Source organism: Antennarius striatus, chromosome 10 (assembly GCF_040054535.1).
Source record: "Antennarius striatus isolate MH-2024 chromosome 10, ASM4005453v1, whole genome shotgun sequence".
Lineage (NCBI taxonomy): Eukaryota > Metazoa > Chordata > Actinopteri > Lophiiformes > Antennariidae > Antennarius > Antennarius striatus.
This window is the reverse complement of record NC_090785.1, coordinates 11,565,215-11,592,428: the sequence shown is the minus strand read 5'-3', so window position 1 is coordinate 11,592,428 and position 27,214 is coordinate 11,565,215. Positions and strand designations below refer to the sequence as shown.

General features: G+C 39.4%; 2 protein-coding genes across 7 annotated transcripts; both read left to right on the top strand.

Moving 5' to 3' along the window:
- The first annotated feature begins 698 nt into the window (after positions 1–698).
- Positions 699–7,296, top strand: LOC137602513 (eukaryotic peptide chain release factor subunit 1). 2 transcript variants are annotated; one of them, XM_068325326.1, is made up of 11 exons: positions 699–832; positions 1,202–1,312; positions 2,671–2,846; positions 3,275–3,414; positions 3,512–3,650; positions 3,786–3,976; positions 4,810–4,939; positions 5,048–5,221; positions 5,311–5,375; positions 5,462–5,609; positions 6,576–7,296. In XM_068325326.1, the coding sequence occupies exons 2-11, from the start codon at positions 1,227–1,229 to the stop codon at positions 6,656–6,658; spliced, it is 1,332 nt and encodes a 443-aa protein (XP_068181427.1). In that variant the 5' UTR covers positions 699–832; positions 1,202–1,226; the 3' UTR covers positions 6,659–7,296. The 2 variants fall into 2 exon arrangements, with proteins under 2 accessions (XP_068181427.1, XP_068181426.1); XM_068325325.1 differs by lacking the exon at positions 699–832 and adding an exon at positions 973–1,102.
- A 1,234-nt stretch (positions 7,297–8,530) lies between these two features.
- fbxw11a (F-box and WD repeat domain containing 11a) lies at positions 8,531–24,783 on the top strand. 5 transcript variants are annotated; one of them, XM_068325050.1, is made up of 13 exons: positions 8,531–8,676; positions 14,879–14,947; positions 15,155–15,374; positions 15,699–15,885; positions 16,182–16,272; positions 17,309–17,446; positions 18,508–18,626; positions 20,210–20,459; positions 21,160–21,278; positions 21,471–21,581; positions 21,670–21,748; positions 23,194–23,314; positions 23,497–24,783. In XM_068325050.1, the coding sequence occupies exons 1-13, from the start codon at positions 8,638–8,640 to the stop codon at positions 23,559–23,561; spliced, it is 1,608 nt and encodes a 535-aa protein (XP_068181151.1). In that variant the 5' UTR covers positions 8,531–8,637; the 3' UTR covers positions 23,562–24,783. The 5 variants fall into 5 exon arrangements, with proteins under 5 accessions (XP_068181151.1, XP_068181150.1, XP_068181153.1 ...); XM_068325049.1 differs by having other exon boundaries at positions 23,477–24,783; XM_068325052.1 differs by having other exon boundaries at positions 23,194–23,358.
- Positions 24,784–27,214: the final 2,431 nt, after the last annotated feature.

Below are 27,214 nucleotides of genomic sequence, written 5' to 3'. Positions count from 1 at the left end.
TACATATAGGTTTCAGCCACAATTCTCAACATCAATGTGTAAGATAACTGGATTAGTGTACTGTCAGGCTCATGAATAGCACATTGAAAAGTTGAAAAACTCCTGTTGTAATTGTTTACTTGAATTTTCTGTACAATATTCCACACAACTAAATCACGGTCTCCTGTTCTTTGTTTAGACACTGACATAAGGACTAAAATATTGTTTCTTAACAGTTGAACTTGTGGTTTGATATGTAGTTTAGAATTCTTTTTCGTATTTACACACACTTTTGGTGAAGACAATAGAGATTTGAAAACAATTGATGGCGTTGGAATATACTGTATTAAGACAAATATACTTCCAATGTGCCCAAAGACTGTCGCTTACAAAAACAGTATTGTAAACTGTATTATATAATTATGTAGTTATATTTAGGGCTAAGAACAATTTAACCCTTTGGCTACAAAGGACTATAGAAAGAAGAAGATGAGGAAAAGAGGGACTACTTTTAAGCACATTCTCAAGTGCAACATGTAAGTTTAAGTCAAATCTTTCAGTCCCTTTATCTACAAAGAAGGACGTCCACCTACCTTCGATGAAGTTTTTACCCTCTGTCCAATCGTTGTTCCGATATTTATGATTGGCGTATCCACAAAGAGCTACCATTGGTTTCTATGTGGTTTCCAGGAAGTGAACGCCAGAATTTTAACCACCTCCCACATGTGAGCCCCATCGATAGCACCACGCACAGCGTGTGGAGGAGAGTGTAACCGGTCTGGAAAGCAACGTCACTCCAGACCACCGATTTGACGTAGCACAGCAGATAGACAGCGGAGCGGCGTTGTCCGAGGTAAGAACTGTAGCAGTTCCATTAATTGGGCTATAAAGTCTATTTCTGAGGTGTTTGCTGTTGGGTTCTATCAGATTAGAGACGAAGTAGGTCATATTTGATAGGAACAGGGAGGGCGCTAGGGCCTGGAAGACTCCAGGCCTTGTTCTTCTCCCCGTCCTATACTGACACGGGCATCCGGAGCCAAGTCTTTCCCTCGCGGTCTGAGCGGCTGCCAGTTAGCCCGCTGGCCAGGTGCCTTATCTGACACTGGGCCCCTAGACTAGAGAGGTACTAGCTACTTAGAATGAAAAAATTCAGCCCAATTAGACTGACCTCAGTTAGATTTGTGGTATCTGTGATTTTGACTTGTTTTTAATATCTCTTCAGGTGCTGAAGCGATCACAGCAGAAAGATGGCGGACGACCCCAGCGCGGCGGACAGGAACGTGGAGATATGGAAAATCAAGAAGCTGATCAAAAGTTTGGAAGCAGCCCGTGGGTAAGGAATTAACTTGAGTTGGGTAACGATAAGGTAGTCGGGTCAACTGTTCTGTGGTAACTGTTTTGGGCGATGATGTGAATGCTGACCATACTAACAGCTGGAGCTCAGAAAGTAGGGCCGACTTTGGGAGTGGTTAGCTTAGCATGCCTAACTTAGCTTACCGTAGCTTTTGCTACTAGCTTGGTAATTGCTAAAGCTACTGCGGTCACATTTAGCCTAACTGGAAACAAATAACAGCGAGTCATTTTGTATGGGTACGTATTTCGAACGATCTACGATAATCTTTTATGTGCTATTTTTATTGTTGGATGTGTTTTAAGTCTCTTAAACTGCTTAAATCTTTCACTTCACGTTAATGTTAGCCGAGTTGCTATTGGGACTATCTAACGGACGTCATATGTAGAAAGAGGCCGACATGGGTGTCTTTAACACGAAACCACATTAATCACGAACGAAGGACTGTTTGCCTTCAGTTCAATGTTTATATTATTCCTTAACATTCAATATAGTTTGCTTCTCATTCATACACGTAAATTATTTAGTCTCTAGTTTCCCTAAAGAGTACTAAATTAGTTGATGCTACCTCATGGTAGCCTAACTGTTCGGTGAAGCTTTACCTTATTTAAACATATCAGCTGAAGAAGAATTTCATATCAATTTCTCTATACATCATGTCCCTGAAATATCAACATGACACGTGAAATGGGTGCTACTACACTGTCAAAAGGGTGTTGCTACACTGAGTTTTATCTTGCTGTTCAAAAGCTCGTCTTCTTGGACTTAACACTGCGTATGATTTGCATTTCCTATGCTCCGCGCCTGCCATGTCACACAGTTGACATTCATGAACTTACCTGTGTGTGTGTGTGTGTGTGTGTGTGTGTGTGTGTGTGGTGGTGGTAGCCTGCACTGGCATGCTTTGTCTTTTGATGCAGAATGAATAGACGGCATGGAACTGAAATTCATGAGTTTTTGTGGTAGCATTTGAATAGTGTCTAGCTTATCCATGTTTGTCCCTTAACATGTCACTCCTTGTCAAATTGATATTTTGCAAGGATATTTGTCCCTTGTTTATGAAATGAGATCAAGATGTAGCCCTTTATTAAAGATGAGGAAAAAAACTGGTAAAATGTCCTCTTCCTATTGTTAAACAATGAAATAATTTGAGGGACATTGTCATGATGATGTGACCTAGATATTCACCAAATGTTCAGCCTGTTGCACTAGTGCAGCCCTAAAACTTACCGATTTTGTCTCTGTAAATTCTGCACACACACACACACATATATACATCTATTTTGGTATGTCTTTGTGTTTGTCTAAACTCTAATGTTAAATACTCTGTCTCTCTATAGTAATGGAACCAGTATGATCTCACTGATCATCCCTCCGAAGGACCAGATATCCAGAGTGGCCAAAATGTTGGCTGATGAGTTTGGAACTGCTTCCAACATCAAGAGTCGAGTCAACAGGCTGTCAGTGCTCGGGGCTATCACCTCTGTACAGCAAAGATTAAAATTATATAACAAGGGTATGTTTCACAATATAAATCCCAGTAAAACTTGCAGTTTATGTCCAGTTTTGTTATAGAGGACCGAATGCACAGGCTTTTATTACAATGCATTTAAAAAAAAGTCACATTTAATCATTCCTTAAACACATATATTTGTGGTGAGCCAGTGAAGGGGGGTTTTGAACTGTACATAGTATAACACTGTGTTATGAGGAATTTAGTGGAAAATGCAAAACAATTACCATACATCACAAAAATAAATGAACATTTCAATGACAACTCTTTAAATAAGTCATTGAATTTCATGGTCTTTAATAACACTGAGAACAATGTGCAGTCACACATTTGAGGAAAATGCTTGAAGATATGAGCTATCCCTTCAGAAACTACACCCTCAGTGTGTGATACAAAAGCTGATGTCCTCTGACCTTCTCCAATCTTTCCAGTGCCACCCAATGGTTTGGTTGTGTATTGTGGCACCATTGTGACAGAGGAAGGCAAGGAGAAGAAAGTCAACATTGACTTTGAGCCTTTTAAACCAATCAACACCTCCCTGTACCTGTGTGACAACAAGTTCCACACAGAGGTCAGAGCTTTCAATTTTCTTTGCCTACAAATGACATTTTTCTTGCAGAGAAGATTTTCTCAACATGCTTTCTTCTATCATTTCCCAATCAACATAGGCATTGACAGCATTGCTATCTGATGACAGTAAGTTTGGCTTTATTGTGATCGACGGTAGTGGGGCACTTTTTGGCACACTGCAGGGAAACACCAGGGAGGTGCTTCACAAGTTCACTGTGGACCTACCCAAGAAACACGGTACTGACCCACAATACTCACAAAATACTGGATTTTGATACATTTAACTCCACATTGGGGCACTATTAGAATTTATTAGATTGTCTTTTTGCGTACGAGAAACTTTGCATTAAGACTGTTTGTTTCATCCTTCAGGAAGAGGAGGGCAATCTGCTCTGCGTTTTGCTCGTCTAAGGATGGAGAAGAGACACAACTATGTGAGAAAAGTAGCTGAAACAGCTGTCCAGCTCTTTGTGTCCAATGACAAAGTCAATGTGGCAGGAATGGTCTTGGCTGGTTCTGCTGACTTCAAGACAGAGCTCAGTCAATCTGACATGTTTGACCCAGTAAGTCTGTGTTCTGATAGTCCTGAAATGGTACAGCCTTCTAACTACTTAACTTATCAATAATTCATGTGTATGACTTGCCAACCAATTTAAAATCTGTTTAATATTTTCACACACAAAGATGCACTTGTCATAGTAGAGATTGAAATAAACTGTAAAAAGGAGTACCCCAATCTATACCTTTTCAGAATTTTATTTGTACAATAAAGTTGTAAAATTTTAAAAATGTATTCATCTAAGATAGTGGCACTTAAATATTTTTTTAACTTTATTGTGCACTTTTGATATGGCTTTCTAATAAAGTATTTTCCGCAGTATAAGGTGCACTGGACTATAAGGTGCATGTGATTATAAGGTGCACCTTCAATGAATGGCCTATTTCAAAACTTTTTTTCACAAAGAAGGCTCACTGGATTACAAGGCGCACTATCGGTTTTTGAGAAAATTAAAGGCTTTTAGGTGCGCATTATAGTGCGGAACATACTGTAATCTTATTAAAAAGCCCTAAAATATAATGTGTCATTAATTCTCTTCAGCATAAAGAATTCCATGAAATGTATGCCCCAAGTTAAGTTGTATTTGTCAGACACTGTGCTTCAGCTAACTGCTTTTCATATTCTCAAACTTTAAAAGATGAAGTGAAAGTAAAACTCTTCTCACGTAGCAGAATCATATGTTGTAACAGTTTACTCTATTTGTTGATTGCCTCTGCTCTATCACAGTGTCAGGGTTTAGTTCTCAAGCTGCTCTGTTTGAATGAGAAAGAAATGGTGACAATTCATCTTTGGACACGTTAGTAGTGTTTTACCTACATGTGATTGTTTTTTCTACAGAGGTTACAGGCTAAGGTTCTTAAGCTTGTAGACATCTCTTACGGAGGAGAGAATGGTTTCAACCAGGCTATTGAACTCTCAGCCGAGGTTCTCTCCAATGTTAAATTCATCCAGGAGAAGAAGCTCATAGGTGAGTCATTCTTTTGACATGGGAACAGCAGGTTTTAGTTGTCAACAGTGTCAGGAAACAAAAGCTTTTGTTGTGGTTGATGTTTGAAATGGTTGTCGTCCTCTGTAGGACGGTACTTTGATGAGATCAGTCAGGACACAGGAAAGTACTGTTTTGGTGTTGAGGATACCCTCAAAGCTCTGGAGATGGGAGCAGTGGAGATCCTCATAGTCTATGAGAACCTAGACACCATGCGCTACATTCTACGCGTGCATGGGGCAGAAAGTAACGGAGCAGAGAACGGTATAAAAACCCCAAATACAACACACCATTTCTGAGAATAGTGAATCAAATGTTTTGCTATAATTTCTCACTGTCCCTTTGAATTTTAGATGAGAAGACTTTATACTTAACGCCAGAGCAGGAGAAAGACAAATCCCACTTTACAGACAAGGAGGTGAGCATTTAAAACAAAGAACTAAACTTCGCGATTCTAACATTGTAAAGAACATTGGAATCATGTTTCTGACTCTGTGTTTTTAGACAGGACAGGAACATGAGTTGATTGAGAGCATGCCACTATTGGAGTGGTTTGCCAACAACTACAAGAAGTTTGGAGCCACATTGGAGATAGTCACAGACAAGAGCCAGGAAGGGTCCCAATTTGTTAAGGGCTTTGGAGGCATTGGTGGTGAGCATTCTGTTCATTATACAGTTTATCAGACGAGAGTGATATTAATATGTATATCAGTGCTTCTTTCATTAACTTTTTTCTACTTCAGTTGATTTTGTATATTTTATTTCCTGGAGACTATTTTTAAAAAGGTACCATACTAAGGCTCTCATTTTTCATTCCGTGCCTTTTTTATTTTTTTAATCTAGAAACTTCAAAGAAGTGTAGTAAAATAAATCAGAATAGATTATGAGTGTCTTGACAAGAAATGTGTTGAGTGCAAGACCACATGCAAGCTAGTCTGCCTGAAATCATATTATGCAGCCATCAGCAAGGTTCAAGCCATTGATGGCCAAGGCAGTATGATTTCAAAACTGTGACAGGCTAATAATTATGGACCTAATGTCATACAATGTTGACTAAAATCTTTACAGAGTTATGGTTCTTCATTTTTTATACTGTTTAGTTTTTAATCACCACTTTTAGCATCAAGAATTTTTTTAATTTAACTTTGGCTGCAGCTAAGGGATTTATGAATATACAAACAAGTTGGATTGGCTTGTTTCTGGTCCAGTGGATAGAGATTTTGATAAGGTAGTGTGGATGGAGTGTTCCAGGACTTTTTTTCTTCGCCCTTGTTTAACCTCACTTTCAAATTTGTGAATCATGTTTTTGACAATTTTTTGATTCATCTTGTTAGCATAATTTTATGAATCAAACTATTCAACACGATTTCCTAGTCACATATGAGACTTTTTTTTATTCTGATATGTGAACATACAGTACATTTTTTTGAAATAGGCATTATTTGCCAATTTTTTTTAATCTTGTCAAGGTACATTTTTTTAAACCCTAACCAAATTCAGCCTGAAAATAAGTTTTATGTTCATTTTTTCATATATTTGTCACAATATAGCCAACATTGAATAAGATGGCCAGCCATTGTATAACATTTTTTTGTCTTTCATCTTTGTATTCCCTCAGGTATTTTGCGGTACAGGGTGGATTTCCAGGGCATGGAGTACCAAGGAGAGGACGATGAGTTCTTTGATTTGAATGACTACTAGGTAGTCGGGGACTGATTTTGGGAGAAAAAAAAGCGAATGAATGAAGGAAAAAAGGAAAGAAAAATGCCACCTCTCCTGCAGCAAGTGAAAGCTGCAACTGCATTGACCACATACGTATATGACAGACACACCTTCCAATTTATCTGTTGCATACACAAACTTGCACATAAGATTTCATCTGTACACAAGTCAAAGTACATCACAAAGGCTGAAGAGGAGTGAGATTTTCTTTGATCCAGAGAGGGAGAAAACCCTTCCTGAATAAATCCCTGCCTTAGAGTGCTGGTTCCTTCCCCTAGTTGGACTGGAGTCGACTCATTTTTGGTCCTTTTTTTTTCTGCCCCTCCATTTTGAATGATCACAACAGCAAGTCCCCAGATTCCTCTCTGCCCCTAACCTCATCTAGAATGAAGGTGAACTTTGGACGCAATCCTCATATATAGAAAACATATTTTCCTTTCTTTGCTTCGTGTCCCTATCTCGCTCTTCATCCTTCAATGGTCTTTTTTTTTTTTTTTTTTCCTTTTTTTTTACTGGTAACTGCTGCTGTTGTATTTTATGAGAGTGGGGGATTTTTTTTACCTGGGTTTCTGTAGAGAAAGGGGGACAAAGTATTAAATTTGAACTGCTGAAAACCATTTCTACCTCCTCATCTGCTGTGGTGTCCTGTCTTATATCTGTCTGGTTCTAAGAGAGATTGTCTCTGCTTTTCTGACCTTATCATTCACAATTTTTAAAAAAAATATAAGTATGTATGACTGATTCTGTAGTTTCAATGGTCTACATGGTTCATCATTCATTTTACGTCATTTTACATTGCAGGGAGCAAAGATACCAGTTCTCCTGAATATTCACTTCGATAAGTATCTTGTGCTCCCTTTATAGGTGATGTGTTCAGACATGAGTAAATTCTGAAATTTTCATGAGTCTGAATCCCAATTCCAGTATAACACAAACCTATTTGAATGGATTTGGACGGTTAGTGATATGTAATTAGTTCTGAGTTAATAATTCAGATTTATTATAAGGGAGACATTAAATCAATAACTGTTTGTCAATGTTAAAGAATGCTTTGGTAAATGTACCAAACATACTTTTTTAACAAAAAGATTATGAAATAATTTCAGCGATATAGATTAATGAATTTGAATTCTCCAAGAAGACCCTAAGTGTTACGGGAGTTGTAAATTCTTGATCTTTGTGCCCTCCGAACATAACGGTTGTGAGTTCTGTTAGCACTTAAAGGAACACGTCAACAAAAGGTGAATTAAGAATTTCAACTTCAGCCTGCCTCACTGAGTTGTGAATTATTTTATGAAACACAGCCTATAAACAGCTCTTGCATCAATCCATAATCATTCAAGTGCATGTTTTACTTGCAGGATTATGCAATTGAGTTATTTCTTTTGCTTCATCAAGAGGGCCTTCATGTAGTGTCATTTTTACTTGTCCCTTTTTCCTCAGTTATTGTGGACTGGATCATTTCAGCAAAATCATCTGAACATATTACAAAGATGAAAGAACACAACCTAAAATTCATGTAAATGTAAATATTTAGATGAATTTGAGTAGCCATCTCCATTAGTCGCACAATTACACTGAATAAACACAATCCCGCAGCTTTTCATATCAAAGCTATGCGGATGATAGTTTAAGTCTTGTTGTATTCCTCTTCAGGATAGCAACAGCATCTTCATCCATTTGCCCTTTTGTTTGGGGGAGTCACCGGGGGAAGCCTTAGTAGCATGGTTAGCCAATAAGTAATAGGCAAGGCTGTGAAACCACGCCTCTTTTGACAAAATCCACCCAATCATAGTGTTTAATATTACATGGGTGTTCCTATCCTCTACCCACCCTTTTGACACTGCCCTACCAAAGCTGTGTGGTTGAGCGAAGTGAATGACGTTTCTGCATTTGCGGGCCGCCGACGCAGGGCTGGGTTTCCATTTTCACTGCGAGTGTCGGGGGGGATCGTCAACATGGAGCCGGAGATGGAGGATAAAACGTTGGAACTGATGGTAAGGATCGTTTCGTTTATGACACTGAACATCCGAAGTGTTCAGTATCACTCTAATATTTCGGGAAGCGCCGAGAGTCGAGTCGACGGTAGGAATGGGCTATAGCGGCTTGTCGGGTGAGGTTGAGGAGAAAGGAGGGGGGACCACAAATTAGAAGGAGGGCCTGAAATTATCGATACATTTTGTTAAAAATGTCACATGTAATGGATGGATTGATGTAAATTTTTTATAGATAAGCATCCAGCAAGTGTTGAACGTGTTGTTTTGGATAAATTTGGTCGACAGCGGGAAAGGAAGTGGTTGATGTTTAGTCGTCGGCCGAAGACAGCCGAGGGTTCTCGGGGTATCGTTCACTGCGGTGACGCTGCGCCACTTTAACAGGGCCCTGTATGATACTAAGCTTAGCTTAGCTCAGCTAACAGGCTAGAATGCGATTAACCACGTACAATTATGGTGTGTTATGTTGTATATTTCACGATAACCCACATTATAATATGTATGTTGAACATTAAAAAAGATTCTGGAATACAACGGGACGCACATAAACTCTAACAATACGGTGCCTGTCTGTTTACATTTCAAAGTGCGTAGAAGGAAGTGTATTGGTTTTTCATTCACGTAGCGTTACCACGATTAGCGAGGTAGCAATTAGCTTAGCATGCTGAAAATGCTAAATACACTTAACATCCATTTCCATACCAAAACAGTTAATTTATTTGCTTGGTGTAATCTCCGTTAGAACCCAAACCATAATCAATCCTTTTAATCTCTTCTGACATTCGCATTGGATAAATGATTAAGAAACATTTCTTGTTAAATTGCAGTATACAGTACCTATTCTAGCTAGTCACCTGGGCTGGAGTTAGCATGCTTATAGCTAATATTAAATAGGGGTCAAAATGGTTTCAAGGCAGACCCAAATACGAAAGGGCACAAATGTGTTAAGTTAATTAACGTACTAATAGACACAATTAAATTGTGGTAAGTATACATTTTCCACATCTGTAATCCCGAACTACCGCCTGTTCCTCAAACAGATCAATTCTATCGTAACTTACTGACAAAGCAAGCTATGTTAAACGTTTGGGTACAACAAAAAATCTGTTTGAATAATAAAATGTGCCAGGCTTGGCATTTGGAGCCTATATAAGAATGTCTCAAATGTTTTGCGTCAGTGCTTATGGACAATGGATAACCATAAATGAGACAACTTAATTGCAATTACATTATGTGGACATATTATTTTGACGTCTGTTTGCATATAGTCCATGTACTTGTAATAAATTTAAACCTAAGGTCTATTCTTTGCAAAGAACGATCAAATATATTTATATAATTGTATGATATTACATTGAAAATTTAGCAAATTTTCCCACTGTGGGACTAATAAAGGTTTATCATGTCTTATTGATATATATTAATCTACTAGGTGTTACACATTTTGTTTTGGGCCTCCACTCTTTTCGGGATACCATTTTTAAAATATTGCCTGTAGTGTGTGTGTGTGTGTGTGTGTGTGTGTGTGTGTGTGTGTGTTTTTATAATTTTGTCCTATTGCTCTCCACTAACCGCTTACCAAGTTGGGGTTGGCAGAACAGCGGGTGGGGTGTCTGGCAAAAACTTAGTATCAGTAATTCATAATTAATCACATTGCCACTCCCTCTCTACGTAACCTCATATGGAACATGTGTAATGATGCCTCTGTGTGTATGTTTCAGTCTGTACATTGTGTGTGAAGAGGTGTGTGTTCCTGCGCTCACTGTGCCAATATGTGTGTAGCTCTAATACTGGTTTTTCCCTTCACTGTTCCCCACCTCCTCCTTTCTTCTCTCTTCACTTTTGATGGTTACAAACCTACCTTCTCTCAATTTCACCCTATATTTTATTTGTTTTCCCCCCATTATTTTTGAATCCTTACATTTTTTTAAAAATTCTGTCCTGATCTTCACAATTCCTTTCCATGTTCATCCATCGGCCCATCCATTGATCCATCCATCCCTTCATTCATTCCCTTTGGTTTCTTAAACCACCCCCCCTACTTTTCCTTTGCTTCTCATCTCTGGTCTTTCGCTCTCCCTTTTCTCCTCCCTCACCCTGTCCACTTTGTTCTCCTCCTCCCTTCCTCTCTCTTTCACACAGTGCTCTGTACCTCGCTCTCTCTGGCTGGGCTGCTCCTCGGTGGCTGAGAGTTTGTGTGCACTCAGGTGCCTGCAGAGCATCCCCTCCACCCGGGCTCACAACCAGGTTCTGCCTCTCTCCTCTTAATTCTGCTGCTCCTCCTCTCCCTTCCCTTCTTCCCTCTCCATCCCCTAGCCCTTCACTTTTGTTCACCCACTTCACACTACTACTCATACCACCTTGGTGCAGACAGTGCCCAGTCACCCCCTCACCCTACTGGCTCCTCACTGTCCGTTGTCATATCCTCCCTGTTGGAAGCACATTGCTCTCAGATTCCCCTCTGGAGCACTCTCAAGCCGTCTGCTTGAAACAAAATTATAGTTTTATAAACTGTAATTTTCTTCTTTATAATCATGGGAAATCACAGTTTTTGCATCTAAATTAGGTCATATGCTTCCTAAAGAGTTGAAATGCAATTGTTCCATGTATTTAAATTGGATTTTTCAGTCAGATGAGTTTGAATTGTAAAATATTTGAATAATATTAACCCGAGTGGAGGGTTGGGTGCAGGGAGTACCATAGAATACCTCCTTCTACTTGGAGGTGTGAGGGCTGAGGTGGGGGTCTTCAAGTTTTGACAGATTACTTGCTTGCTTGCCTGCCTGCCTGGCTAAACCATATACTTGTTTTTAATTGTTCATACATTTCTTGTTCTGCTGTGCATGACCATTAAAACCAACAAGCTCATTTTGGCTTCCTGTCCTGTCTTTGATCTTGGTACATGATCATTCATTGTCTGTGTGTTGAGTTTAATGCAAACACTCAGAACAAGCATCTGTTGGTTTTTCTCTCTATTTTTTTTTTTAACCTTTTGACATAGAGTGGTCCCTCGTTAATGAACGAGGTACATTCTAAAAATAACCTGCGAGATGCAAAATCCATGTTCAACTTTATTTTTTTTAGAAGAATTATAGATGTTGTTAAAGCTGTAAAATCTCTTGCTGCAGACTTAATACAATCTTATAAGACAGGCATTAACATTATCTCAATTTTCTTTCTTTTGTAAACACTCAAAGTTCAAAACTTAGCAGAAAAATTAGTGTGGTATTATTTATCTCCCTTCGGGGATTACTAAAGTATACAAAAATTTATGTACGAATAATGTTGGTATCCAGCATAATGTTCTTTCTTCTGCAGTGACTGATCCACAATGCTATAGCAGCCTCCATCCTTATGACGGTCTTGTTGCGTAATTTGCAGCACTTTTTGCCTTCTTCTTGAAACTTATTTTTGTCAACCTTGTAATTTTCCTCCTACTTTATGACAAACATTATGACAAACATTAATTTATTACATATTGGCGCCCCAAAGCTGCATAACTTTTACTTTAGGGTATCCAGACGTCCAGCTTTTTGTACGATGGTTAGTGTCTTCTTTTGCCTTTTGGGTGCTACCACAGGTGCCTTTGACAGTGCAGAATATTTCATCAACATTGTGGGGTTTGTTGGGAAGAAAACTTGCAAACGTACAGTACAACACTTCAGAGTCACACTGCTAGCGATGGAAGATTTATGTAAATTTGGAAAGCTGAACGCATTCTGTACTGTACAAGAGAAATGGTATGAAGGGGATTAGATATCAGAGAATATAGACAGAAAGGCTTCTTTTCAACTTTGCCAACATAGCTAACAAAGAGTTTGATCATTGTTCAGTTGTGACCTACACAGTTCTGAGATGGCACTGACTATCTCAGAAAATTGCCAGCCTATTTTGATATATCTCACATATTGTTATTCCCTGACAAGGTTCTACTGATTCTCCTCATTCTTTTAGGGTTTCTATAGCATATTTTTTGTTAAATTTTAGTTTATGCAAACATTTTGGTACAAGTTGGCCTGTGTGGACATCCAAAGTCAAGCTTATCCTCAGCTGCACCTGAGAGCATAATATATAACAAGGAATGCAATATTTTGATTTTGTTGCTTGACAGTCTATGGTTTTGTGTAGATGCTTGAAAGACCTTTCAAGTTACAATAATTTTTTATGAACATGTCTTAGGGTGAGGTATACCCGTACTGTAGCACCGTAATGTAACTTACCTTTAGAGCAAAGGAAGAAGAAGAGGGAGAAGTTATTGCCAGTGAGGGTCAGAGTTGTCATTGGAGAGATCCTCGCCACTACCACTATCTTCACCAGCCTTGTGGTTTTTGCCAATATCACTAGCAATAACCTTTGCTTTATCAGCCATGATAAACAGTGAAGTATCTAAGGGGTGCAAAACCTGACATGCTGAGATGCTCACAGAGACATGTACAAGAGCAAGTTGGGAGAGATGAGTGCTGGAGATGGGCTGATGCAGTAGGTCTGACTTTCGGCAAAGCAAACCAAGCTCAGGCTTTGGTCATACAGGCATCGGACAGCCCTTGGTATTCTCTCGGAGCACTGTAGGATCTTGAACACCATACTCCCGGAGCACTCCCCACAGGGACAAGGTTGAATTGAATGTCTTCTCCAGGTCCACAAAGCAGTTACGGACTATTTGGCCAAACTTTCACAAACCCTCAATCACTCAATGGAGAGTGTAGAGCTGGTTCAGTGTCCAGTGCAGGATGAAAACTGCATTGTTCCTCTTCGATCCAAGTTTGGACTATTGGTCTAATCCTCTTCTCCAGTTGCCTGGAATAGACTTTCACCAGGAGACTGAGACCTCAGCCTCTGCTTCTTCCATGGAAGACATGGTAGTGAGATATTGGGGAGATTCTTAAAGTATTCCTTCCACCACTCGACAATATACTCAGTTGAGGTCAGCAGCTCCCCACCTCTACTGTAAACGGTGTTGGTGGTGTACCACTTTTCCCGCTTTGACCATAGATCAAAGCTAGTGCATAGGTAGATCAAAGCACTCGTCATACTCACACTGGCCTCCCTCATCTTTCTATCTTATCTGGTTCCTGAGTGTAAAAAAGTTGAAATTTGACCATGACCTAGTTTTTTCAAGGTCAAGGACACCATCTTTCATCCCCTTTGCCGCTCAAGTAATGTGCTTTTTTTCGTCTTTCTATCTGCAACGGTTGCAAAGATATTTGGTGGACTAAGGAAAACACAAACACTGACGATCACAATACATCACCACTTTGAAGCGGGATGTAACTATTTTAAGTTGTAAATTGCAATTTCCACAAGGCCCCACTAGTTATTATTGTTATACCATTAGTCTGGCTTCCACCTTGTGTAAATTGCAATTTACACAAGGTCAAACCCAGACTAATGGTAATATATGCTTGTTGTTGTTGCTATTATTACGATTGTGCAAACGAATGGAGGGGCAAACAGGCATTACCATTAAGCTGGGTTTGATCTACCTTTGATGTACTTTGATGTACTTTGATCTGTAATGTACATTATATAAAGTACCGATCAGTACAGGTCTCTTATGATTATCATTATGATTTCGGTCGTGCAAACGAACGGAGGGACAAGCAAGGATTACTTTTCGTCTGGCTTTGATCTATGACCTACCTTCATCTAATTTACACATGGCCCCACCAGTCATTGTTTTTTTTACATATTACTTATCATAATTTTTGATGCAGTTTCCTTTTAAGATGGATTGGTGAGTGATCACATTGGTGGTTATTGTCAATATGTGAATCTTTATTTATTCAGTGACTGAAATAATGGGTGGGGTCTGGTTACCTCCATTTTTTAAAAATTTTTGGTCTCTTCTCTACATGCTGCAAGATTCGCATCATTACAGTCATGCCTTTGCTGCCGCCAGTGATATACCCAAGATGCTGCAGTTTAATTTCCTGTCCAGACTACTTAGCCCACATCACAGACAAGCAAACAAATAGATTTCCTTTTTTTGAAGTGCTGTTTTCTTTCCACTCCATACGTGTGTGTATGCACGAGTGTTTTTGCGTGCACGCCTCAGAAGTCATGATGACTACCCTTGGCTGTTTTTGTGGCACTCTTATATCCAGTGCTGTTCACACTACTTCACTGATGCAGTGCTTTTAACAAAGATGCCAAGAGCAAAGAACACTGACCCACACCTTTTCTTTGTTTTGTTCTTTTTGTATAGAACACATCAGGGATGGAATCACAGAACCTTGTAGATGATCTCTCGCCAAAGAAGACCACGGTTCTCAAGGTACGTTTGTGGTCCATTTGTGTATCCAATCATAATTTTGTGGAGTGGGGGATGACAGAGGAAACACTAATTTGTATGCAGCACCTAAGACTGGAAGAGTGGATCCGACTGATATTTCTTGTATGATAGCCTGTTTTCTTCTGTCAAGGTTGTTACAGAGATGTATAAGATATTTAATTTATCTGAATGTGTCCCATTTCTTGATAGCTTAGTAATGGTCCTGTTGTTGGGTCCCGCAAGCGACCTTCAGAGGGGAACTACGAGAAGGAGAAGGAACACTGCATCACCCTATTTGACCAATGGTCCGAAGCTGACCAGGTGGAGTTTGTCGAGCGCCTGATTTCCCGTATGTGCCACTACCAGCATGGCCACATTAACTCTTACCTCAAGCCAATGCTGCAGAGGGACTTCATCACTGCGCTGCCAGGTACAATTATAGATGGACTGTCACGTTAACTCTAATGTGATCTCAGGCTTCACTAACTGCAATGTAACTGGACAAAAGCTCATCATTTGAATAATGCCCTGATTTTGTCTGTTGTTTTAGGAAGTTGTATTTTACTGTAAATAAGCCTCCTTTTAGAGAACACAACAAAAACATAGAACTAGGATTTAATTTAGATTAGCAATACAAATATTGTTCTAAACATTTCCATTTAAATAAAAATATCTGAAAACACTGAAACGTGAGCACAGATGAAATAAAATTTGCAGAAATCACTTTCTAATCCTGTTGTCTTCTTTCCTCCAGCCCAAGGCTTAGATCACATAGCAGAGAACATCCTGTCTTTCCTTGATGCACGCTCGCTATGTTCAGCAGAACTGGTGTGTAAGGAATGGCAAAGAGTAATTTCTGAGGGTATGCTGTGGAAGAAGCTGATTGAACGTATGGTCCGCACCGACCCACTGTGGAAAGGCCTGTCTGAAAGACACCAGTGGTGAGAATGACCATTATTACATACACATACAGACTCAGGGGTCTTATTTTTGTTTTGTGTGGTAGATTTGAGTTTTGGAGTAGATGGATATCAAATATTCAACTTCCTACACACAAACCAGTAGTAAATTCATGTGTTTGCTACTGAACTTAAATAATCTGTTTTAGTTTTTGTGGATACAAGTTCATTCTCTTAGTGGGATTTGTCTTTGAAGTGTATTATCTATTGTAGATGAAAAAAAGAAATTCAGGACTGCAAAAAAGAACTCTTGTGTTGTTGTTTTTTCTTAACCCCAGGGAAAAATATCTGTTCAAGAATCGCACAGCAGAAGTCCCACCCAACTCTTACTATCACTCCCTTTATCCCAAGATCATTCAAGACATAGAGGTAAGACAATGATGGAGTTCAGTATGAACAGGACATTTGTTTATGATATTAAGGAATTTTACTTAACACAATAAAATACACAGCAACAATTCTGCATGGACTGTTATAGCATATCATTTTAATCCATTAATGTTGTTTTTTAAACATTTACTGTTGGTAAGAATAGGTACATATAGGGATTAGAAGCATTCAGTCAAACTTTTTCTGACTAATCATAAAGCACATCTATTTGGTATTAGTTGGTACTTTATAGTTTTAAGTCTCGTGAAGAATAATTGCAATTAACTTTACTATTTATGTGACACAATAGATTTGATACATTTTCAAGTGTTCCCTGTTTTTTTTGTTTGTTTGTTTTCTACACTGAAATCCATTTGACAACATATGCTGCTGTTTTAGCTGAAGAGAGAAGTCAGGAACTGTCATAGTAGTTAATAAACATGTGTCAGCCTTTCTTCATGGTATGCAGAAAAATGCAGGAGCAACAGAATGGCAGGGTATAAGTTGTGTCTCTACATGACCAAAAACAAGTAAAAGTAATTAAAGCAGAGGCTGTTGAAATATGGGAGAGCTTGAATATGAGTCCGTAGGCTGCTCAGACATCCACTGCACCCCTGATAACTGCTGCTGAAGATAGTTAGAACACTTGTACCAGATTATATTAGTTTTCTCTCTTGCTTTCCACTAACAGCGCTCTCCGCAGCGCAAAAGGATGGATGCTCTGAGGGGTACACTGGGATCATATACCTGCGCTTTTAACATAGCACACCTGTGTTCAAAGCGCACATCACAGATGTGAGAGGCTCAAATTAGTCTATAAAATGTATATTAACAAAATCTTGAACACCAGTGAATATATACATAATGTTACAGAGAGACAGTTCTATGTTACAGAGACTGTTCTACAGAGAGACTGTTCAGGAGGGAAATGTGGCATTTCCCTCCTGTCTCCACTGCTCTACTTCTCTTTTTATTGTGTTTTGTTTGCCTTATGTTTTTGTCGCAATTTTCATTTGTTTCTTCCTCTGTTCTTCAGACTATCGAGGCTAATTGGCGATGCGGCAGACACAACTTGCAGAGGATTCAGTGTCGCTCAGAAAATAGCAAAGGGGTTTACTGTCTCCAGTATGACGATGACAAAATCATCAGTGGCCTTAGAGACAATTCAATTAAGGTGAGTTTTGTTTTGTCTTTTTGAAAACCAACAATAAGAAGTTCATGAAATTGTACACTTGGCCCACTTTATCTTTTTGATTTCTCAAATCATCTCTGTCGTTACTGCCTAAATGGATGGCTTTTGTACAGACAGCTCCTGGGAACAAAAAGTTATTTCCTAAAATGACAGCTGAAAACATGTATTCAGTACAAAAGCAAAGTAGCAGGCTGTCTGGTCATGTCATCTGCGCCAGTCAGTATGGTAAATATTATAGAATCAATTGTCACCTACAGTTCGTCCTTTTTTTCTCAACATCAACTCCTCACTAGTCTTGGGAGTTAACATGGTAACAATAATTTAATGTTGCACCGAGTTGAACAAAATATTGACAAAGGCATGCTACTACATTCTTTTTTCTTTTTTTTTCATAGTGATGCGGTATATATATATGCGCTGGTATCAAAGAAACTTAACTGCATTTTTGCGATCTTTACATTAATTGTTGTATATTTGAGAGGGGGAGTGAGTCTTCACGAGATCGGGCATGTAAGAGTAATTAACATCAATCCTGCTAATGAGTTAAAGCAGCAGCAGGGTAGAGAGCATAACATGTGGGCTGTATGTGTGGTTTTCTTCCAACCTGGTTTTGTCTATTTATGAATTGAATATTTTCTTCTGGGTCAGGTTAGCTTACCATCTTATTTATTGCTGAGCTAAATCAGCTGACATTGAGACCAAAGAACAAGTGAATTGGTGGATAAAATGGCTCGACTCCTGACCCATTGTGTTTTTGACTTATCAGTCTTGTCTGGAAAGGGAGATGATGATGATTAAAAGCAGGGGAGGAGGCAGAGCTGAATAGCTGTTAGTACAACACAGATCAGCACAGCAGTGGGGAAATGGGGCATGAACGCTACTAAGAGAATAGGCCATTCTTATGATGACCCAAATGTGGAACCTTTTTGACAGCCACTTATTTTCCCTCTGTCTCTGTGTCCTCATCTATCTCTTACCTTCTTATTGCTTCACTTCTGTTCACCCCCCCTTTTTTTTTACTCCTTGTCTTTTTTATGTAAAAGATCTGGGATAAGCAGTCTCTGGAGTGTCTGAAAATACTGACTGGTCACACAGGCTCAGTGTTGTGTCTGCAGTATGACGAGAGGGTCATCGTCACTGGGTCTTCGGATTCAACTGTGAGGTACGATGCATCTTGGTAGTAAGCAACACATTTCAAAGAATCTTACAACTGAATGAAGTTTGTTACTGTTAATTATACTTTTTTTCACACTGGACAATAAAAGTAACAATCACAAAAAGTCTGACTTTTGAATTCAGTGGAAGGAAATCAGTACATCCGTACAGGTCAAATGACATTCGTAGCAGTATGAGGCATTCTAATTTTCATACCATTTTCTGGTCCTGTAATGGTTGTTGGTATAAAGGACTTTATGCTTGAACACTTTTGTATCAGTGTCCATTGAGCAGTTCTCAAATGATCAATTAGCATGGACTTTGATACAGTCTAAGTCAAACATATCAGTGAGATTTATTTCATTAATTTGGAGTGAAAATGAAACTGGCAAAAATAATTAAACAGCTTTTGCTGCAGTTTTTTTTGTTCTTGAAAACTGCTATAACTCAAAGCAGAAAATTAAATACCCAGGAAACTTCTTCATATTTATTGTGTTCATTTCTAACAGAACATATTAAAAATGACAGAAAGGTAACATTGTCTATTTAGTTACATGTACACTAAAGCAAAGGTTGAGTAATGGGCATCACGCTGTGAAGGTCTAGAACTGAAAATTGAAACATGTTTCACAGGTCGGACACACATGACCATACTTAAATTATGATGAATCATACTTATCAATAGTGGTTTATTGGTAATGTGTAATGTTGCTGCCGCTTAGTTCAGTTGTTCAAACAGGAGTGTATATGAAGGATATTTTCAGTAGCTCATCCACACAGCTGCAAAAACCATTCCAGGATTTTAAGGGTGAAGTATTATGTGAAAAATACATCAAACAGGTTAAATACTTCTGATTTAATCGAGAGTTTAAAAGGATCATTTGATATATTTATTTGTAAGCCGCCTAACCATATTACAACATTAAGTATTTTATCATGACTTTGCTTGGTTAAGCTATCACTACTGAACATGTGATATATTTTAGTGAAAATATTTAAAAACCTGGCTTTTGTATGTATGTTGACACTTGCTTGGCTGCTGCACACAGAAGCTCAATATTAATTCTCTTATTACTTCACACTTCAGCCATACACACTGGGTGCTATCCAAGGAAAATGTGACTTCACTTCCTTAGCAACTGCTTGACAGGCACTTTATTTGTGGGCTTGGCTGTCAGCTTTTCCAATATGTTCTGCATTTGACTCTGCCCAGCCATGCAGTTCAGTAACATGTTCTTCACAGCCCTGTGGGTGACTCTCTATTGCTAATAAACAATTCTCTCTCATGTCTCCATTGTATTTCTTTTTCCTTTGCTCTCATTGCATGTCTTTTTCACTCTCCATTACCCTATCTTGTTTTTCTTTCCTACTCACCCTTTCCTCCTACCTTTTTCATTTTTCTCACCCCTTTGTCATTTCCTTCTTTCATACACCCCTGTCCACATCCCTATTCTTCCTCCCTTTTACACTGAACTTTTCTGTCCCCTTTATTTTGCTTTGCCCATGTCTGCTCTTTTCACTCCTAACAACTGGTTTGTCTTCCTCACATATCCCTCCATATTGTGACTTTTTATCTATCCTCTTCTGCAGAGTGTGGGAGGTGACGACAGGTGAAGTACTGAATACACTGATCCACCACAACGAGGCAGTTCTGCACCTGCGCTTTGCTAACGGCCTGATGGTCACCTGCTCCAAAGACCGTTCTATTGCTGTTTGGGATATGGCTTCTCCTACTGACATCAGTCTACGCCGTGTCCTTGTTGGACACCGGGCTGCTGTAAATGTGGTCGACTTTGACGACAAGTACATTGTGTCTGCCTCAGGGGACCGCACCATCAAGGTAACAGTGTTTGCGCTTACCTTGCACTGATTTTTATTCTTCTAGCTACTGTTACTTGTTCTTGTGTTGCGGGATAGTCATGCAGAATCAATATAGTAAAGGTCATTTTTATTTTGAGAAGTATAATTCAAATTTGTCATCTGACAATATAAAAGATAATAGAAACGATGGAGGAAAGTTGTTATTGTAATTGTCAGCGTTTGTGTGTTCATCCGTCCGTCCATATGTCTTTCTATCTGCAACCGTTGCAGATAGAAAGATGAAACAAAAAGCACAGTACTCGGGCGGCAAAGGGGATGAAAATGAAATGACCTTCACCTTAAGAAAACTAGGTCAAAGTCAAATTTCAACTTTTGTACAATCAGGAACCGGATTAGATGAGGGAGAAGGCCAGTGTGAGTAAAACCATAGTCTACTTTCATAAATCAAACCAGGTCAGAGCACTAGCTTTGATATTTGACCTACGCAAGTAGGTCAGGGTAAAATGTTTAATTCAGGGGTGTCGCGGGATGTTGCAGTCTGTGACTGCATTGGTTCTAGGTTTTGTTGCGTATTAGATTTTTTTGTCAGTGAAAGAGGCATTGTCAGTTTTTAAACCCAAGTGAGGTATGACGTAACCGACATGAAAGAAAACGGGCTGGCTGCACACAGAAGCATTCTCTTATTATTCCTGACATGGCTCTTTGTGTTCCCTCTGCAGGTATGGAGCACCAGCACCTGTGAGTTTGTGCGTACTCTAAATGGTCATAAGCGGGGGATTGCCTGTCTACAGTACAGAGACCGTCTGGTGGTCAGTGGCTCATCGGACAACACAATCCGGTATGTGGAGGGATAAAGCAAGCATATTGGTGTCTTTAAGATGTGTGTTCGTATAGTATTATTTCCACATTTCACAATGAAATGCAAGTTGTCTGAAAACTGTTTCAGCACGGGGTTGTATTACTAAATTCAATTTGTTTCAGAAGTCATTTTTTCATAATATTTTATATTAAAACACTTTTCTCTCTACAGGTTATGGGATATAGAGTGTGGGGCATGTTTGCGAGTGTTGGAGGGTCATGAGGAGTTGGTGCGTTGTATTCGCTTTGATAACAAAAGGATTGTCAGCGGCGCCTATGATGGGTGGGTCTCATATACACACACAGACAAATGCTTGTGTACAGAGAAATTTTGTCACTAAAGTTGTCTCTTACTACTTTTTTCTCTGCAGTAAGATCAAGGTTTGGGACCTGCAGGCAGCCTTAGATCCACGAGCCCCTGCAAGCACATTATGTCTGCGTACTCTAGTGGTGAGTGTCACTGATTTAGGTTTGGTCACATACAGTCAAACCTCGGTTTTCGAAGGCTTCTGTTCTCGACCAAATCGGTTTTCGACCAGAAAATCCGAGAATTTTACGTCTCTGAACTCGACCAAAATTCGGCTCTCGACCAAACCAAAAGAAGCAGAGCGTACCTGAACGCGACTCACTTGGGAGCCGAGCGAACTGCCCAGGATGCTTCCTCCGTAGCGCATTCGTCTTCAAAGTTCGATAGGATAACTTTTAAAACAGTGTCTATTTCTACCCCTTTTTATTTATGGTAAACAGCATACAGTGCAGTTTATGGTGTAAAATAGATTTTTTTAAAAATTAGAAAAAGTTGTTTTTTTAGACTTGGAACAGATTAAAATTATTTATATTAATTATAATGGGGAAAAATAGTTTCGGATTTCGAACAATTCGCTTTTCGAACAGCCTTCTGGAACGGATTATGTCCGAAAACCGAGGGTTGACTGTACTTGTAAGCTGGTGGCTATGCTAAGTGAAATTGTAGAAGCCACGAATTTTGACTTCTACAAGTTCAGTTAAAAAAATCACACTCTACACATCTTATATAACTAGATTTTAAAAATGTGTTTTATTTTACCAGTTGCTAAGTGGTTTAGTGGTCTGACTGATTATCTGGAAATTTTTTAAGATATAGTTGGCAGACCTAGCTTTTTCAGTGAAACCCTGCAGTTTTTGACTAAACTGTTAATAGAACTACAGATTTAAATCTATTATAACTGGCTGTGTTGCTGTTGATCCTGTAGTTCTGAGACCTGTTTCTAATAGTTACTGTCTTCATTTCTTGAACACAGATTTATAATTTGCTAAAAAGACTCACATTAATGTTTCTTCTTCATATCCTCTCGGCTTTTCCCTTCAGGGGTCACCACAGCGAATCAGTTGCCTCTATCTAACCCTGTCTTCTGCATCCTCTTCTCTCACACCAACTACCTTCATGTTCTCTTTCACTACATCCATAAACCTCCTCTTTGGTCTTCCTCTAGGCCTCCTGCCTGGCAGTTCAAAACTCAGCATCCTTCTACCAATATATTCACTATCTCTCCTCTGGACATGTCCAAACCATCTCAGTCTGGCCTCTCTGACTTTGTCTCCAAAACCTCTAACCTGTGATGTCCCTCTGATGTACTCATTCCTGATCCTATCCAACCTGGTCACGCCCAAACAGAACCTCAGCATCTTCATCTCTGCTGCCTCCAGCTCTGTCTCCCGCCTTTTCCTTAGTGACACTGTCTCTAGACCAAACAACATCACTGGTCTTGCCACACACCTTAATGTTAATCACATTAATGTTTCACCCTGCATTTTTTTGTTGTGTGTCAGACACGTATGTAGATGTATATCAGATGATATCCATATACAGTCTGCCTGTATATATAATCTGTTAATGTACATCATTGTGCTTTCAGGAGCATTCTGGCCGTGTGTTCCGCCTCCAGTTTGATGAGTTTCAGATCATCAGTAGTTCTCACGATGACACCATTCTGATCTGGGATTTCCTGAACGTCTCGACCAATGGCCAGTCAGAGGGTCGGTCTCCCTCCCGCACCTACACTTACATTACTAGATAGCAGGTATGAAGATTTACACTCAGTGCAATCACACATAGCTGATAGGACCATCTGTATCATCACGTGAACCGCACTGAGCCAATATGTGCATTCTTCTAAGCAGACCCATGTGTGATTGCAGGTTCCTTTCTACACCCTCAGGTGGTGCCATTCAACACGCCCTATCTTGGAGAAGCCTTGGACTGATGGGTGCTTCCATCAAGTAAAGGAGCCCATCTCTTCTCCTTCCTCCTCATCTCTCTGTCCACCTTCCACCGCGTCCCGCTTCTGACAGACTCTCGAGCCTGTGCCCATTGCCTGCCAGTACCGTGATTTGCACTCAGCTGCTCACACAGGTCAACACTGATGAGGATTCCCTACAACAGAACCAACGCAACTCTCTCAAGAAGTTCACCTTCTTCTACTAATTTATGTTCTGTAATGTACACTAATGACAGTATTAACTTAGACATTATAAGCCACAACCTTCCTTTTGTTTCCTCAATACAAACTTAAGGAGCTACTGCTCTTAAGATTTCGACCCCTGACAAAACAGTTTTCCACAGGTATGGAATCGCTTATAGATATATATTTATATATATTACAGAACACACAAGTGGGACAGTTGGACAGAGGATGACTGGTGCTGTGATGTGGGAGACAGAGACTCTTTACTCAGCTCCAGGAAAGGAGGGAAGAATTGGAGATGGATGGAGTGAACGAGGGAGAACAGTGTTGGGATTGACTTCCCCTCTCACCCTCGTTCCTTCTCACTCCTTCCTGTCTCTCTCTCTCCAACCCCCTTGCGCCCCTCTCCTCTAAACCCCAGAGATGCGCACTTGCTCGGAATATGGGGGCGCACACACTCAAGTTTGAGTGTGTTTTTGCGTATGTGGACTTTTGAAAAGGTAGAAAAGAGCAGAAGAGTCATACAGACATGCATGTGAGGTTGCTTTGGATACAGCATCCTGGTACACGTCTGCTTTTTTTCCTCTTTATCTTTCTTATTGTTTTTTATCATTTTTTTCTCATTTTGTTTGAGTATTTTGGTTCTTAGTACAAAAATCATACTAAGCATAGTCATTTCTCTTTCCCTCTTTCCTCATTCTTCTAACGTCAACCTTGTTCACCTGCCCCTTTCTGTCCATCTTTCTCTCTCCCATCATCTACGTGCTTGCTTTGGTTATGAGAGAAGCTGGAACTCAAGAGCTCAAATTTAGTTGTAAACGGAGTTGTCTTGTCAAAAATTGTGTTGTATATTAAAAATGATTTTTTTAAAGAAGAAAATTACATTATTGTGAATAAAGTACTTGACAGTGGTGGAGTGTTGAGCCAACTGTAACATGAATGAGTGTCTAATTGTTTATCTCTTGTCTGTCTGTGTGTGTGTATGAGTGAGGATTTGTCTAACACTCAAACCTGTAGCTGTTTGCATTCAACAAAGATTTCCTATTTGTAATTTAATGTGAAATAGATTTTTTTGGCAATAAAACATTTTAAATTGACAAAAATTAAGTTAAGATCCAGCGATGACATGTTCCTGATGACCACCACATCTCTTTAGTGGTTGTCTCTCAGTTAACCAATTTAATCAACTCCGTAGTCAGCAAACTCCATATGCTGAGGAAGACACATTTGTGAAGATTTTGTAATTTAGTCAAACAAATATTTCCCATTTCATGAATGATTCATTAATGCTGTTATTAAGAGTGTGTTTGCAAGTTGGTACCTCAGTTTTCATATTGTTTGGAGGATGGTGTCAGCGTGGGTGACAAGAAAGAGGGTAACAGTGTTGAGGAATATTGTCTATTGGGAACAGATGGGCTTCGGTTTTTTTGATATTTCAGCTGCTATGTTTCGTAACGAGATGGTTTTCCAGATTTTCTGATTGAAAGTGTGACTTTTTGAACTACACCAGGAATGAGTGTCAGTGCACAGACCAAGTTAACTGTAAATCCTCCATGGGATGTATGTGGGTTTGGGTAGTCCATGTATAGTTATGGAAAGCAGCATTTTGGTAAGTATGAAGAACCTTTTAATATATATTTCTGACATTCTATATCACATATATATTCATGAACATTGGCAATTTTTATACTGGATTGAAATACCCAAAAAGTCATCCACATCAATTATGTAATGAATCAGTATTTGAGATGGTTGTCAGAAAGAATTCTGTTCAATATGAAACGTGAGCTAATGTTCACCCAAGGGGAAAAAAAGGCCAATTTGATTCCATGGGTCCACATACAAGGCTTTTTCTTTTATAGCCATATATAATGTGGTTACTGTAAACCATTTTAATTTTACACACCAGTAAGACCTTCAAATTTGAGAGAATACGTTTTGAGTTCAAGTCATTTAATGTACAGTAATGTCTTCTTGTGACTCACAGTTTTTCGGGTGGCCACTAGGTGGAAGTAAACACTCGGGCTATCTCCTACCGTGAAAATGTGTTTATATGAGACCTGAGTTCGGCCTCTTAGGTAGCAAGGTTATAAATCAAAATAACTCTAGATTACGCATATACTCAGTCTGTAAACACCGAAAGAGAAGGAGAATTGAGTTGGAGATGCTTAAAGTGGTGCCTTAGTGTCAATATGCGGTTTGAGTGTCGCAATGCATCTGCTTATTGAACAATGTGCAATCTTTCAACTAGGAGAAGGGGAGTTGGCCTGCTGACTGGGTTGGTCTTCAAAAAATTCTTTTTTAGGCTAATGTAATAGAATAAGTTGTGAGATGAATTTGTGCTTGGTGGAGCACCATTTATATATGATGTGTGTATGTGTTGGATATGGGTGTGTATGCTTCCTCTGGGTCTGTGGGATTTTGGCCCATAATTCCTGCAGCTCTCAGGTCACAGCTCCGTTCTCACGCACATATTTGGCATTCCTTCCCCAACATGATTACCATACACCTTCCACTCTGGGTTTGGCTACGCGGAATATTTCCATCATTCCCGAGTGGAACTGGAGCAACGTTCCAGAAATGAACAACTCTCCCCAACTCCCCCCTACTCACTCTTCTTTATCCCACCCCCACAACCCATTCCCTTCCACCCCACTGTCTTTTACTTATACCACCCCCCTTCAGCATAGATCCTGCTGCCTTGCAGTAGGAATCCTCTGGTACAACCCTTTCCCCCCTGAGTCAGCTGTTTGTGTCTCCTTGCATGATTGGGTCATTTGGCAGTCACATCTTTTCAGTGACCTCCTGCTAGGATAGGGAAGGAAAGGGAGGGATGGAAGGACAAGAGCAGGATGAGAGTGGAACAGCTATGAAACTCTATCTCACTAGTGAATGTTTCTTTTCATATGTTTGTCTGAGTCTTCATGTTGTGAATTCATGGCAAAACTTTATGCAGTGGAGTTCACTGTTGTTTTTTTGAAAACGAGTGAAACTCAGCAGTTTTCAAACAATCCAGTGTGAGAGAGAGAGACTGCTCCGTCCCTGTTTTGCATTTCTTTTCAAATAATTTAGTGTATTACATTCAAGCCTCTGACTTATTACGGCAACAAATATGGAGAGGACTCAGAAACCTACAAAACCCAATGTTCTACAGCCTTTGAACACTTAACACTAGGAGAAATCTACTTTCAGTGTTTTAAATGTACTTTGATTTTAAAGTGTATTTGAAGTATATCTCCTACCTTGTACAGCCCACGAGTTTTTCAACAATGAATGGCTTTTTCATTTATAAATCTATGCTCTGTTTTGAGACCAGCAAGGGCTACAACCAATTAAGCTGACACCATTAAACACGCATGTTATTGGAGCTACAACTAGCTTATGTTGCTCAATATAAGTGATTATTAATAAGCAAATCATTTGACATTGATTATTTTGACCAATCAATGAATAGACCACAATGTAGTGTTAA

Excerpts from the sequence above, each read along its gene's own strand:
- fbxw11a (XM_068325050.1), top strand. The coding sequence starts at position 8,638 with ATGGAGCCGGAGATGGAGGATAAAACGTTGGAACTGATG. Across the intron at positions 8,677-14,878 it reads ATAAAACGTTGGAACTGATG|AACACATCAGGGATGGAATC; the intron begins GTAAGGATCGTT and ends CTTTTTGTATAG. Across the intron at positions 18,627-20,209 it reads TCTTCGGATTCAACTGTGAG|AGTGTGGGAGGTGACGACAG; the intron begins GTACGATGCATC and ends CCTCTTCTGCAG.
- LOC137602513 (XM_068325326.1), top strand. The coding sequence starts at position 1,227 with ATGGCGGACGACCCCAGCGCGGCGGACAGGAACGTGGAGATATGGAAA. Across the intron at positions 1,313-2,670 it reads AGTTTGGAAGCAGCCCGTGG|TAATGGAACCAGTATGATCT; the intron begins GTAAGGAATTAA and ends GTCTCTCTATAG. Across the intron at positions 4,940-5,047 it reads CCAGGAGAAGAAGCTCATAG|GACGGTACTTTGATGAGATC; the intron begins GTGAGTCATTCT and ends CGTCCTCTGTAG.